This window comes from Mesoplodon bidens, assembly GCF_964165515.1.
Source record: "Mesoplodon bidens genome assembly, chromosome: 12".
Lineage (NCBI taxonomy): Eukaryota > Metazoa > Chordata > Mammalia > Artiodactyla > Ziphiidae > Mesoplodon > Mesoplodon bidens.
In genome coordinates, this window is record NC_138168.1 from 74,652,622 (window position 1) to 74,666,827 (window position 14,206).

Below are 14,206 nucleotides of genomic sequence, written 5' to 3' on the forward strand. Positions count from 1 at the left end.
ACTTAACTTTTTTGTACCTCATTCCCTTCCTCTGCAAAATGCAGATAACTACAACATCTACCTGGACTCTTGTCTTGAGAATTAAATGAGTTAATGTATGAAATTGCTGAGAAGAGTGTTTGATACATAATGTACTTTGCGGGGAAGAGGGCTAATGATAGAGACGCTTCCTCCCTGGCCATCACTGTCTTCCTTCTTTCCCCCAGAATAGCAGTTCACCAAACTCCCTCAGCCTGCACCAGTCCATAGCTCTCTGCTGCCCCCTGCTGACATCTGGTTGATATTATTCGTGTAACTTGTTCTCTTGGCTCCACTCCTTTCTACAAACAAGAACCCTCCTCCACAGCCAGGCTGAAATACAGATCGTTCCTCTAAAATACCATGCCTCTGGGCCTTGGTTGTTTCTTCCACCTGGCATGCTCTTTCTCCCTCTACCTGGACCTTCTACGCCCACCTCAAATCCCAGGATACTCATGTAGCCTCCCTGCGCTCCTCCGTAAAAGAGCACCTCCCAAGCTATAACCCTCTTAGTACGCAGGGCTCATCCCTCTCATCACATTCTTCTTTCTACTATAATTAGTTTTGAACTTGCCTTACTGCCTCGTACCATGAGAACAAAAGTGTGCCTTGGGCTTCCTTGGTGGCGCAGTGGTTAAGAATACGCCTGCCATTGCAGGGAACAAGGGTTCGAGCCCTGGTCCGGGAAGATCCAACATGACACGGAGCAGCTAAGCCCGTGCACCACAACTACTGAGCCTGCGCTCTAGAGCCCACGAGCCACAACTACTGAGCCCACGTGCCACAACTACTGAAGCCTGGGCACCTAGAGCCCGTGCTCCACAACAAGAGAAGCCACCGCACTGAGAAGCCCATGCACCGCAACGAAGAGTAGCCCCCGCTCGCTGCAACTAGAGAAAGCCTGCGTGCAGCAACGAAGACCCAACACAGCCAAAAATAAATTAATTAAATAAATAAATTTTTTTTAAAAAGTGTGCCTTATTTATCTCTGTTTCCCTGGCAGCATCCATGTCACACCCTACTTCCCTCTTCACAAAGACACGCTCAGCCAGTGTTTGTGCAGTAAATGAAGCATCACTATTGCCACCCTGCCCTGAGCTGCGTTCTCTCTCACCTTACCTACTGCAGTCGCCTCCTAACCGGCGTCCCCAGATCGGCTGGGGTCCACTCCGACATTCTCTACACTGCAAACGAAGGGCACTTTTAGAGGGAAAAAAAAAAGTTAACTTGACATCTCTCAGCCTCCCGCCCTTTCAACTGCTTCTCACTGCTTTAGGATACCATCTAAAGTTCTTATTGTGCCCCAAATCCTGCAAGATTCTGTTCCCTCCTTCCCAGCCCTGCAGCCACACTGGCCTTCTTTCAGCTCCTCCAACACTCTGTGCTCTCCTGCAAAGGGGATTCTTCCCAAGCTGCTCCCTCTGCCTGGAAGCCTCTTTCCCACCTCACCCGTGCCAACCCCCGCTTCAGATCTCAGCTCAAACACACCCGAGAAAACCTTCTCTGGCCCTTCTCCCTAGGTCTGATTTGCAGGCCTAGGCTCTCATAGCAACATCTATGTATCTTTCTAACCAAAAACTCATCATAGCTTTACAACTCTATTTGTAGTCATTTGATTAACGCTTGTCTGCCCTATAGAACTAGAAGCTCCATGAGGACAGGAGTTGTGCCTGCTTTTCCTCACCGTTGTATTCCCAACCACCAGCCTAGGGTCCCACACATAGTTGATACACAGTAAATACATGTTTAATGAATAAATAAATCAAAGGACACATGTTAAACAGAATCTTAGCCAAGGTGTCAAAAGATATATATATTAAATATATTAAACCAAAAACCTTATATTTATTCCATATCTGTCATTTACGTTTAGGTCATTCAATTATAGACAGCAAGGTAGGTAGGTAGATAGGCAGACAGATAGACAGACAGACAGGCGAAAAACCAGCAAGCGCTTCTTTGAAACATTCAACGAGGAGCCAGAAAGCTCCTTCTCATGCTTACCTTCAGTGCTCATATCTGGTGTCGGCATCCAGATATAGGCCAAGCCTTCTTCCTTATACAGCTTAATCATAGTGTCAGGAGTCATGGGTTCTGGGTAGCGGTTACAGCCTGAGGAATTCTGTACAATATCCCATTCCGTCTGGAAATTCATTACAGCCGTAATCCCCAGTTCATGCTTCAGTTTGATGGTTACATGTTCCACTTGGCGAGGGCAACTACCCAGCCAGATATTTGGTAGAATTCTAATAAGAACGCATGGAGTCAACTATTACTATTGTTGGTGTTATAGGAGCTGCATAACACATGTAGTATTAAAACGCAATTAACCTTTAAAGCTGGAACAGGAAAAGCTGTATTAAGAATGTGAGAACCAATATTATTATCAAAAGACTGAAATACTGGTGGTGGTGTTTTGGGGGAAACAAATAATTCAATTAACTAGAATGCCAGAAAATAAGCATTAGCAAACCAAATCTATCAATATATTAAAGTAAGTCCACCAAGTTATACCTATTCCAGGAATGTATATGTGGTTCAATATTAGGAAACTTATCAACATATTTCAAATACTAACAAATTAAGTGTAAAACTCCTATGATTAATTCTGGAAAATATGTGTTAAAATTCAGCATTCATTCCTGTTTAAAACTCTATACAAAAATTTCGAATAGTATGAGATTAACAGAAACTAATAATCAATAATATTCTTTTAAATAAAAACAAAGTAAAGTTTATTTCCATTAGTAACAACATTGTATGATTCACCTAATGCTACAATGTAAGAAGAGGAAATGTAACTCTGAAAAAGAGATTAAACTACAAAAGCTATGAAAAATATTAAAAGTATTAAGATTAAGATATCTGGATGAAGGAAAATATAAAAAAATCAAGCAACCATTCTCTGTACTACCAATAGCCAGGTAGAAATAGAATGGGAGGAGCAGGGAAAATTTCATTCAAAAATAACAACAAGGGCTTCCCTGGTGGTGCAGTGGTTGAGAGTCCGCCTGCCGATGCAGGGGACGCGGGTTCATGCCCCGGTACAGGAAGATCTCACATGCCGTGGAGCGGCTGGGCCCGTGATCCATGGCCGCTGAGCCTGCGCGTCCGGAGCCTGTGCTCCGCAACGGGAGAGGTCACAACAGTGAGAGGCCTGTGTACCGCAAAACAAAACAAAACAAAACAAAAAACAAAAACCCCAAACAAACAAAGAAAACAAAATTATAAAACATCTAGGAATACCTTTAACCAGAAAGCACTATAAAATTTTATTAGAGGATATTATGAAAACAACGACGAACAAATAGAGAGACATACTGTGACATTGTGATTTATAATAAGAAATATATATTTGCTCTTCATAACCATTTCTGGCACAGAGCTCCTAAAACCATTGAAATTTCCTAAGTGATGAGAGCTGTAATGGTGTCTTTTGTTAATGAGGTAACTTTTGGAATACACCTAAGCATGTAGGCTGGTTGCCAGGGGATACCAACCTTGTGATTAGAGAGTTGGAATTTTCATCCCACCCCCTGACCTCCTGGGAGGGGAGAGGGGCTGGAGGTTGAATCAATCACCTTTGGCCAATGATTTTATTAACCATGCCTATGAAATGAAGTCTCCATAAAAACCCAAAAGAACAGGGTTTGTAGAGCCTCCAGGTTGGTGAACACGTGGAACTGAGAAGGCCCTGCCCTTTTCCCCATGCTTCCCCTAGGTGTCTCTTATACCTGACTGTCCCTGAGTTACATCCTTTTATAATAAACTGGTGATCTAGGAAGTAAAATGTTTATCTGAGTTCTGTGAGCTGTTCTAGAAAATTAATCAAACTCAAGTTTAAGGAGAGGTGTGGGGAATCTCCAATCCGTAGCCAGTCAATCAGAAACACGGGTAACAACCTGGGTTTGTGACTGGCTTCTGAAGGCAGGTTGGGGGCTGGGTCTTGTGTGACTGAACACTTAACCTGTGGAATCTGATGCTGTCTGTAGGTAGGTAGTGTCAGAATTGAATTGAACTGCAGGACACCAAGCTGGTCTCTGGAGAATTGCTTGGATATGTGAGAATACTCCCTACCCCGTACATTGGAATTAGGTCCCAGAACCCAAAAGATATACCATGCTCTTTAGTTGCAAGACTTAAAATCATAAAATATAAGTATCTTAAAAATGTAAATATTTCCCAAATTAATATATAAATTGAACACGTTATTATAATCTGTTGCATATGGTATATGTTGTCTTGTTCACTGATTATTTCACATGCATACATTCTCTCCAGAACTAATAGATGAATAATCTATTTCAAACTTTACTTGATTCATGTAACCTAGAACCTTACTAGGTTCATTACAGGGCATTCAGACAATAGTCCTTAGATGATGATGGCAGGCATCACGGATGCTCACCAGTGTTCCCACGTATCCCCTTTCAAGTATGGAGGACTAAACTTCCTCTCCGCCTCAAAGTTAGATATGGCCACATGACTTGCTTTTGTCGCTAAAACGTAAGCTGAAGTGACCAGTGTGACTTCAGAGGGACATACTTAAGGCCTTATGCATGATCTTCCACTCTCTCTTTCCCTGCTGCAATGAGTATGAAGGCACATGTGGATGCTGAGCTTCTAGGAGCTGAAGTCACCTGGATGGTAACCTAACTCAGGGAGGACAGCAGCCCAGAGAGCTAACAGTTCATTGTGTTAAGCCAATTTTGGCATCGTTTGTTACCACAGCCTAACTTGACTTGTTCTAATACAAAGCCTAAATAAACTAATTGCTTAAAGTCTCTAATATGCAGGGAAGAAACAGAGCAGAGGGACTACACTTTTATTTAGTTACTTTCATTTTAAGTTTAGAGCAGTCATTCTCAATTGGGAACAGTTTTGCTTCCCGAAGGACATTTGACAGTGATTATGGAGACATTTTTGATTGTCACACTGGTTGGTGCTACTGACATCTAGTAGACTGAGACCAGAGATGTTGCTAAGCATCCTGCAATGCACTGGACAGCTCCCCACAACAGAGAATTATCTTCTCCAAAATGTCAATAAAGTGGAGGTTAGGAAACCTTCATTTAGGGGAATAAAAGTGGAACAGAACTCTTTACTTTTTGTAGGAAGAAAAGGAATGTGGAGCTGGAGTAAGACCAACATACCTGACACGGAGTTTGTGGCTCATCAGCTACAATATTCTGATGATAATATGATTCCATGGCATATTTGGAAATATGTAAGTATGTATGTACATGTGTATATGAAGAGAGATATAAAGAATGAAGCAAACGCCTAATACTAGATAGCTGAACAGCAGGATAACATGTTAAGTGTGGCATAATGGAAAGGGCACTAAACACAAGCTAGAAAAACTGGGTTCAAATACCAATTTTAGAACAGTATTTTTAAAAGCACTTGGTAATAACTGTCTGACCTTAGGCCAACCTATTTATCATCTCTTAGCCTTTGGTGTGCTCATCTTTAAAATGGGTCTCAAAATAACTAATTCACAGGAATTTTGTAAGGAGTAAATACCATTAAGTAATGTATTTGAGTAAGTCTGACACTAGTGGATACACAATAAGTACCAGTGGAGTTTATGTCTAGTTATTATAATGTACCTATTTTAGTAATTTATTTGATATTGAAATGACTATTTATATAATTTTTCATTGTCCTATGTATCCTTCATTTGAATGCTGCAGAGTGTAGACTATTCACCCTATTTTATAATATGAAATCCAGCTAGTTATTCTCCTTTGGTTGTTGTTGTTGTCATTGTGGATGTTAACATTAAGAAGCCAATTGACTAATCCTCAAATGTGGGTATTATCCATCCTCAATGAAAATATCTTACAAGATCAAGCATCATCTTTCTAAAGCTTGAACCCTACTTACTCTCCAGGAGAGGATAAACCAATTTTTTATTGCCACTTGGGTTCTAAGTATAATGGGTTATTAGGAATTTCCTTGTGGATATTGAGGATTATTATGGAAGCAATAAAAGGATAAAATTTAAAACAAAGAGAAACCCAGGTGCTGTGAAGAAGGGCACAGGATCCAAAGGTTTTTTTAAAAACTTTATTTCTGACTCCAGAGAATTCTCAGACACCCCATTGGGTCCAGTGAACTGAGAGAAAGACCACCAGCAGGGACACATTTAGAGTAGCCCAGAGCTATGCTTGGCCAGGACACTGTTAGCTGAGTATTGGTCTTTGCAGGAATGGAAACTTCACATCCCCTGGGTCGTTGCCCCTACACTCCGGCTGTTCAGTGAGAGTAGGAACCTTCCCCTATGTAGAAGTTCCATCCTTCCTTCCATTATTCCATAAAGATTTCTCCTGCAGCAACCTGCTGGATGCCTAGTAGGTCATAGTGTTGGGCTGCTTTACCTATACTTTGGGGTTTAACTGAGCATACTTAAGAACACTCAGCTGGAAAAAGAAGGAAGTGGACACCTCAGTTATACAACCTTCTGAACAATAGTGTACTTTTACTGTCCAAATCTTGAAGTGGATTGGTTACATATTAAAATGAATATTCATGACAGGTAAGCTAAATTCCAAATGTTATCCAGAGTTCTCTTGAGTACTGTACTCTTTGAGTGGGAGCATTTAGTATTCAACTAGTAGATAAATGCCAAAACAAAGTGGCTGGCATGCAAGATTTGCATATATACCAAAGAGTAGTTCAAAGAGATATATAAAGGGTAAATCAGGACATTTGACCCTATAAAATAAGAAATCAGAATCCAAAACCAGACTCAATATATAGATCACATTGTGTTGCTAAATAAAAAGGTGTTATTTTATCATCTCATTCAGCCCCGGTCTTCAAATGTATTTAAACTAGCCAGTAACCTTAAGAAACTCAGAACAAATCAAAGATAAATAGGCCCAAAGTTGGTACCCTAACATATATATTTCCCACATCAAGTTTCTAATGGAAATAAGCCCTTGAAATACACACCCACACATACTCACACACAAATAACACCAGTTTCTATACGAGATACTTCCAACTTTTACTTAACATAATTAATTCTTCCTCTAACAATGCTAGAAGTCAGAGTACATATTCAATAAATTAATATAAAATAATTCCTGGTTTTTTTAGAGTAAGATGTTCTGAACCTAGGAGGCGGATAACTAAAGATAAATTCTGAAAACAAGTAGTGTAGTGAAGGATAGAGAATTGAAGTTGTAAAGTAAATTATACTGAACCATTACATGAGATATAGAGACAAAATACTGGGCTTGTTGGAAACACACAGATCAATAGATTCTACTTAATCAGACAGCTAAAGTGCCCTTTATATGCATTCTGTTTCAGTTTGTTGTCTCTAATAGTAGGTGATACATTTCTAGTTACACGATACACTATGGTAATAAGATGCATCATGTCCTAAACAGTAATTAAACTTTTACTTCATTCAAAAGAGAATGATTTGACACCATTAAAAATCAATTTTTACTCATCTCATCTTAGTTTTAATCTTCTTTTGGTGTCAATGATACTTTAAATGATTTTTTAAATCAGGATTTTTTTGTAAAGGTGAGAAGAAATTTGTTGAAATATAAGATTTAGGGAATAAAAAATCTTCTGTAAAGGTAGCTTTAATGCAAGACATACCAAACTTCAAAGATACAATAACAGAATAAAAAGCAGAGCTTATAATTATATTGTAAACCACATCATAAAACTTCCAGAGAACTATTTTATGAATAACTCACTATCAATCATGAATTACAACAGAGATTTCTGGCATCTCCACTATAGATTATTTGGAAAGGTCAAAGAGAAACCACTGTACCAAATGGGCATTGACACTCAGTCAACCCAGAACAGAAGTTCCCAGATCTGGCTTTGCATTCAAGTCACATGCAGTGCTTTTATAAAAACTTCTATTACCAGGATCTACGCCAGAGATACTCATAAAGTGGCTCTAAAGGGAGGCCTCAGATTCTGTGAATTGATTTTTACTTTTTTTTTTAGAAATTAACCATATTACATATATTACATATGTAGCTAGATTCCAGAACCACTAGCCTAGCAGATCCCAATAAACGTTCAGGAGGAGCTGAGTATATAGATCTCAATACCTTTTAGTAGCGGTGAAAAATATGGAGATGAGAGGATGTGGACTTGCTCAGCACTACACATGGACATATAAAGTGAAGCCCTTACTTTCTCCAAAAATAGTTTCAAGACTGCATATGATTCCTAGACAGAGAGTGAGGAATGGGAAACTCTGTTATAAGAGAGTAGTTGTGAGAACACGTGTCCTTATGTTTAATGCATATTATCTTCCAAAACATCAAAACTAAATCTCTTTCTGAGTCATGCCAAATACTTAACACAGTTATATCCACTAAGAATGTACTATTGTAGAGAAAAATTATTCACTTGGGTTCTGACTATTGCCACTATGATTCAACAAGATTGAATTTAAATAAAATCCATCCTAGTCATATCACAACTTGGCTAAAGACCAGGGGAAAGAAATAGATGGCTGACATTCTGGAACCTTACTTTCTTGGATTGCAAATCAAAATCAGTTTCATTCATTTGAGTGAATCTGGATTTGTGGTTCCAGGTCATCACATTGCAAAACTACACTGATTACTTCATTTGTCAGGCTAGGACCTATGGTACAACAGCTACTGAAGCATACGAATCAGAACTCACTTGCTCCATCTCAGCTGTCAGTCAAAGGAGGCCTCACTGGCAGTAATGAGTACATCAAGTAGAATGAGCACTCAAGCACTTTTCAAAAACATCACAGGGGGGCTTCCCTGGTGGTGCAGTGGTTGGGAGTCCGCCTGCCGATGCAGGGGACACGGGTTCGTGCCCCGGTCTGGGAGGATCCCGTATGCCGTGGGACAGCTGGGCCCGTGAGCCATGGCCACTGAGCCTGCGCACCCGGAGCCTGTGCTCCGCAACGGGAGAGGCCACAACAGTGAGAGGCCCACGTACTGCAAAAAAAAAAAAATCACAGGGTACTGACAGGAGGAGGGAGCGTGGAAAAGACAAGAGATATCTGCAAAGGAGACAGCTGTATAGACTCCACATCGCAGGTTCCATCCTTAATGGCCACAAGAAATGGCAGAATAACCTTTTCCTGAAGGTGAAAATTAGCATTATGTTTTGTCCACAGGAAAAAAAATTAGGAAAACCACAGGAATGGTGGGATCAATGTATGAATATAGGCTTTTGTTTATTTCTTATCACACCAAGAGACCACAACTCATGAATTGCAGCACCCTCTTCTTATCCATACAAACACAGCACCGTTTCAAAGACAGAGAAAATGGATTTTGCTGAGGTTCTTCACAAAATCCAGCTAAGAATTCATGAGCAAAAAGAGATTAGCACATTTCTTAAGGTGTATAATTGTGCTGCATTTACCTTATTTATTATTTTATGGACAATTCGATGTGAAATTAAAATGTGATCTGGCTTTTAAATAATAGGTGAAGAAAATAAGTCTATTAGGACTGTAATTTAGATCTCATTAGGGAGAAAGCAAGAGAAATATTAAAATCAACCTCTAGTAAGCTCCAAGCTTCATTAGCACATATAGGTCCTTCCGCTGAAAATTTGTTCTCTGGTGTCAGGTGTTAAGTTATTAATGCCAAATTTCTACCCCAAAAGGGTGCTTATAATAGACTCCAGTTAAGGCTGAATAACTGCTCAAAGACAAATTCCAATTTTAAAAAATGATGCTAATTAACTTCCTCAATAAAAAAGTTTTGGGTTTTTTTTTAAAGATTTTTTAATTTTTATCTTTTTGGCTGCATCAGGTCTTAGTTGCGGCATGTGGGATCTTTCATTGTGGCATGCAGGTTCTTCATTGTGGCGCGTGGGCTTCTCTCTAGCTGTGGCATGAGGGTTTTCTCTAATTGTGATGCACGGGTTCCAGAGCATGTGGGCTCTGTAGTTTGCAGCACGCGGGCTCTCTAGTCGAGGTGTGCGAGCTCAGTAGTTGTGGCATGCGGGCTTAGTTGCCCCGCGGCATGTGGGATATTAGTCCCCAGACCAGGGATCAAACCTGCGTCCCCTGCATTGTAAGGTGGATTCTTTACCACTGGACCACCAGGGAAATTCCAATAAAAAAGTTTTATTATAGTTTGTTTATGGGTCATAGACTATAGTCTATATAGAGCATATGTGAATTTTTATAAGTGCAGTTAGTTTCTTAGATTTTTTTGGATGTGCTGTGTAGTTTTTGGCCACATAAAGCAAATATTTTTGACATGTTCTTTTATTTTCTATATTATAAAATGCCATTTAAGTAAATTAATTATGAAGGTCTGTTATGGGTTGAATTGCATTTCCCAAAAATTCCTGTGTTGAAGTCCTAATCCCTTAAAATGTAACTTTATTCAGAGAAGGTTCTCTGCAGAGATAATCAAGTTAAAATGAAGCCACTAGTGTAGGCTAATTCAATAGGAATTGTGTCCTTATAAGAAGGGAAAATATGGACACAGACACATATGGAGAGAAGATGATGTGAAGATAAAAGGAATAAGAGTCAATCTCCAGTGCAAGGGAAGAGGCCTAGGACAGATCCTTTCCTCACAGCCCTCAGAACAAATCAATCCTACAGACACATTGATCCCATACCTCTAGTCTCCAGAACTGTGAGACAATGAATTTCTGCTATTTAAGCCATCTGGTTGGTGGCACATTTTTACGGCAGCCCCAGGAAATGAATATAAGGTCTAAAATTCAGACTTAAAATATATACAATTATCCAGACTCTTCAAATATCCATACATCAAGTGCACTTAAAGTTAAGCATTTGAATAGATATTTTTCACCTTTCATCCTGATGTTTGGAATTCTAAAAATGCAACTAACATTTGATTGTGGTGCCAAATTGTTCTTTATACACAATACTACCCACACTCCTTCCTTTACTCAGGTCCTTCAATCCATCACCTGAGTACCTCCAATGTAGGGGAAGAGACCATCAGGCCCCTGGCTGGGCTATTTGTCTTTTTTCTTGATCTAATAACTCAGTTCTAAAGTCCTGAGGTATCTATCAATAGTTTTGATAAATACAGTAGAGTCTTGGGTCCCTTTGCTTGGCTTTCAGGGAATGCTCCTCATTGGAGAATTACCTGAAATGTATAAGAGCACAGTCTCTCAGACTCATGATTTCTTCAGACTCTTAGTCCCATAGAGTTTGTTCTTCTTATTTATTTATTTTTTTTGGCGGTACGTGGGCCTCTCACTGTTGTGGCCTCTCCCGTTGTGGAGCACAGGCTCCGGACGCACAGGCTCAGCAGCCATGGCTCACGGGCCCAGCTGCTCCGCGGTATGTGGGATCTTCCCAGACTGGGACACGAACCCGTGTCCCCTGCATCGGCAGGTGGACTCTCAACCACTGCGCCACCAGGGAAGCCCTGTTCTTCTTATTTTTGCATATATGTTGGCCTGAAATTTGGTTTATATGCCATATTGACAGATTGTACTGGTAAATACGGCAACTAGCACACTTCACTTTCTTAAAGTCAATCACAAGGTACCACAGACTAAGACAAATAACTAGGCTAGCAGCCTCAATTGGTTCCCTTGATACAAATTTCAACAAAATGTTCCATTAAAATATCCTCTTGGCATGTTAATTTTGTTTCCAATGCCTTGCATTCCTTGAAAGAGTAAAATGTCATGTTTAATATTTCTTCACATAATGAACTTGAAAGGATTTCTTCAAAATTAATTACTTGCATAATGAATTAGGAACCACAGAAGATCAAGGAAGTAATAAAAAATTAAGCATGTGAAAATTTTTATATTTGTTTTACAGTCATCCTTTCTATTCAAGAAAAATGTAATGATGCCTGCTTTTTACCAGGTACTCAACAATCGGTGGTGAGCAAGACAGTAAAGGTATGCCCTTATTGTAGCCTACTTTTTTTGAGGAAAACAGGCAATAAACGAATAAATATCCAAAATCTTTAAAATTTATAAATTAATTTGTAATGTGCTATTGAGGACTTAAACAGGGAGTTAAAATAGAGAACCACAGAGGAATCAGAATTCAAGTAAGACAATCAGGCAGGTCCTTCCTGAAAAGGTGACATTATTTTCTTTTTTAATTGAAGTATAGTTGATTTACAATGTTGTGTTAATTTATGCTGTACAGCAAAGTGATTCAGTTATGCATATCATACATTCTTTTTTATATTCTTTTCCATTATGGTTTATCATTGAATATTGAATATAGTTCCCTGTGCTGTACAGTAGTAGGACCTTATTATTTATCCATTCTATATATATTAGTTTGCATCTGCTAACCCCAAACTCCCCCTCATCCCTCATCCACTCCCCCTCCCCCTTGGCAACCATAAGTCTGTTCTCTATATCTGTGTCATTTCTGTTTTGTAGATAAGTTCATTTGTCTCATATTTTAGATTCCAAATATAAGTGATATAATATGGTATTTGTCTTTCTGTTTCTGACTAACTTCACTTAACATGATAACTCTAGGTCCATCTGTATTGCTGCAAATGTCATTATTTCATTCCTTTCTATGATTGAGTAGTATTCCATTGAATATATGTACCACATCTTCTTTATCCGTTCATTCGTCAATGGACATTTAGGTTGTTTCCATGTCTAGGCTATTGTGAATAGTGCTGCTGTGAACATAGGTATGCATGTATCTTTTTGACTTACAGTTCTGTCTGGATATATGCTCAGAAGTGGGATTGCTGGATCATATGGTAATTCTATTTTTAGTTTTTTGAGGAATCTCCATACTGTTTTCCATAGTGGCTGCACCAACTTACATTCCTACAGACAGTTTAATGTCCCTTGAAAAGGTGACATTAAAACTGAGACATGATGTAGAGGGACTTCCCTGGTGGTCCAGTGGTTAGGACTCTGAGCTTCCACTGCAGGGGGCACAGGTTCTATCCCTGGTCGGGGAACTAAGATCCCACATGCTGCTTGACATGGCCAAAAAAACCCAAACAAACAAACAGAAAAAACCCTGAGACATGATGTAGAAAAAGGAGCAAGACATACAATGTTTTATGGTGAGAAAGAGAGGTATATACTTTAGGAACCAAGAGAAACGTAGAGACAGGAGTGAGGGGAATAAGGAAGAAGTGTGGCATGAGACAGACTGAAAACACCATGCCAGGCCTCATTGATGTACTAAGGAATTTGTATAAGAATATAAAAGCAATGAAATGTCAATGAAGGATATTTAAGTATAGGAGTCACATGGACTTATTTCATAATTTTTATAAGGTGACTCTGGCTGCTATGAGGAAGAGGGAAGACCTTTCGGATAGTGACAGCTTGGAATATAGTTAGTGGTGCAGATAGAGAAGTGGATTAATTCAAGATGTACATTAGCAGTGGAACCAACAGAACTTGCACATTAATTGGATGAAAGGATTGAGAAAAGGGAAGATTATAAAATGACTCTAAGTTTACTCATGTAATATTATAATTTACAATTGCTTAACCAGGTCTGCCCTCAATGAAGCCTATCTCTCTGTTTCCTTACTACATATTTTTACAAGTTTCAGATTAACCAACATTTCATTGACTAGACATCATGCTAATGGCATCCATATGCCCAAAGTCTTGAGAATATCAAACTATTCAAACTTCCTTTCAGTTTTCCACTCAACTCTTTCATTTCTATTATGGAAATGTTAATAAGGTAGGGTTTTGTTTTGTTTTTTTGATGTAAGAACTTTGTACAGAGGATATGTTGCCCATCAATTAGATTTAACTCACATCAAGGAAATATCCATTGTAGGTAAAGTGATCACAATGAAACTGATTGATTGATTTAATCAGTTTTCTAAAGAGTTATTTTTTAAAATTTATTCTTTGCACCTGTGGGTCCTTATTTCAGCTCTGGAACAAAAATGAATTTAGAAAACAAGACAGTTGGAAAATGAAAAAAATGATTTTTTTCTTTTTTATGTTAATTCTTCATCATTGCCAACTAATCATTTGATTTACTGAAATACAAGGAAGTTCTATCATGAAAGGAATTCTATTATGTACTTTGAGCCACAGTAGGCGTTTTCCTTATAATTTTCTTGACCAAAAAAAATCATCTGGGGTATTTGTATGGTTATTATTCATCTAAACCAGTGTTTCTTAAATATTAATGTACAGGGCTTCCCTGGTGGCACAGAGGTTAAGAATCCACTTGACAAAG

The 14,206-nt window shown here is 38.9% G+C and overlaps 1 protein-coding gene across 2 annotated transcripts in view; it reads right to left on the reverse strand.

Moving 5' to 3' along the window:
• EPM2A (EPM2A glucan phosphatase, laforin) overlaps positions 1–14,206 on the reverse strand; it is a 71,560-nt gene that overhangs the window by 7,334 nt on the left and 50,020 nt on the right. Inside the window, exon 3 of one of the 2 annotated variants that reach the window (XM_081250964.1) lies at positions 2,023–2,264. The exons of the other annotated variant lie outside the window; for it this stretch is intronic. Within the exon in view, the coding sequence (XP_081107090.1) occupies positions 2,023–2,264 (242 nt within the window). The remainder of the gene's footprint in view (positions 1–2,022; positions 2,265–14,206) is intronic. 2 annotated transcript variants of the gene reach the window in all.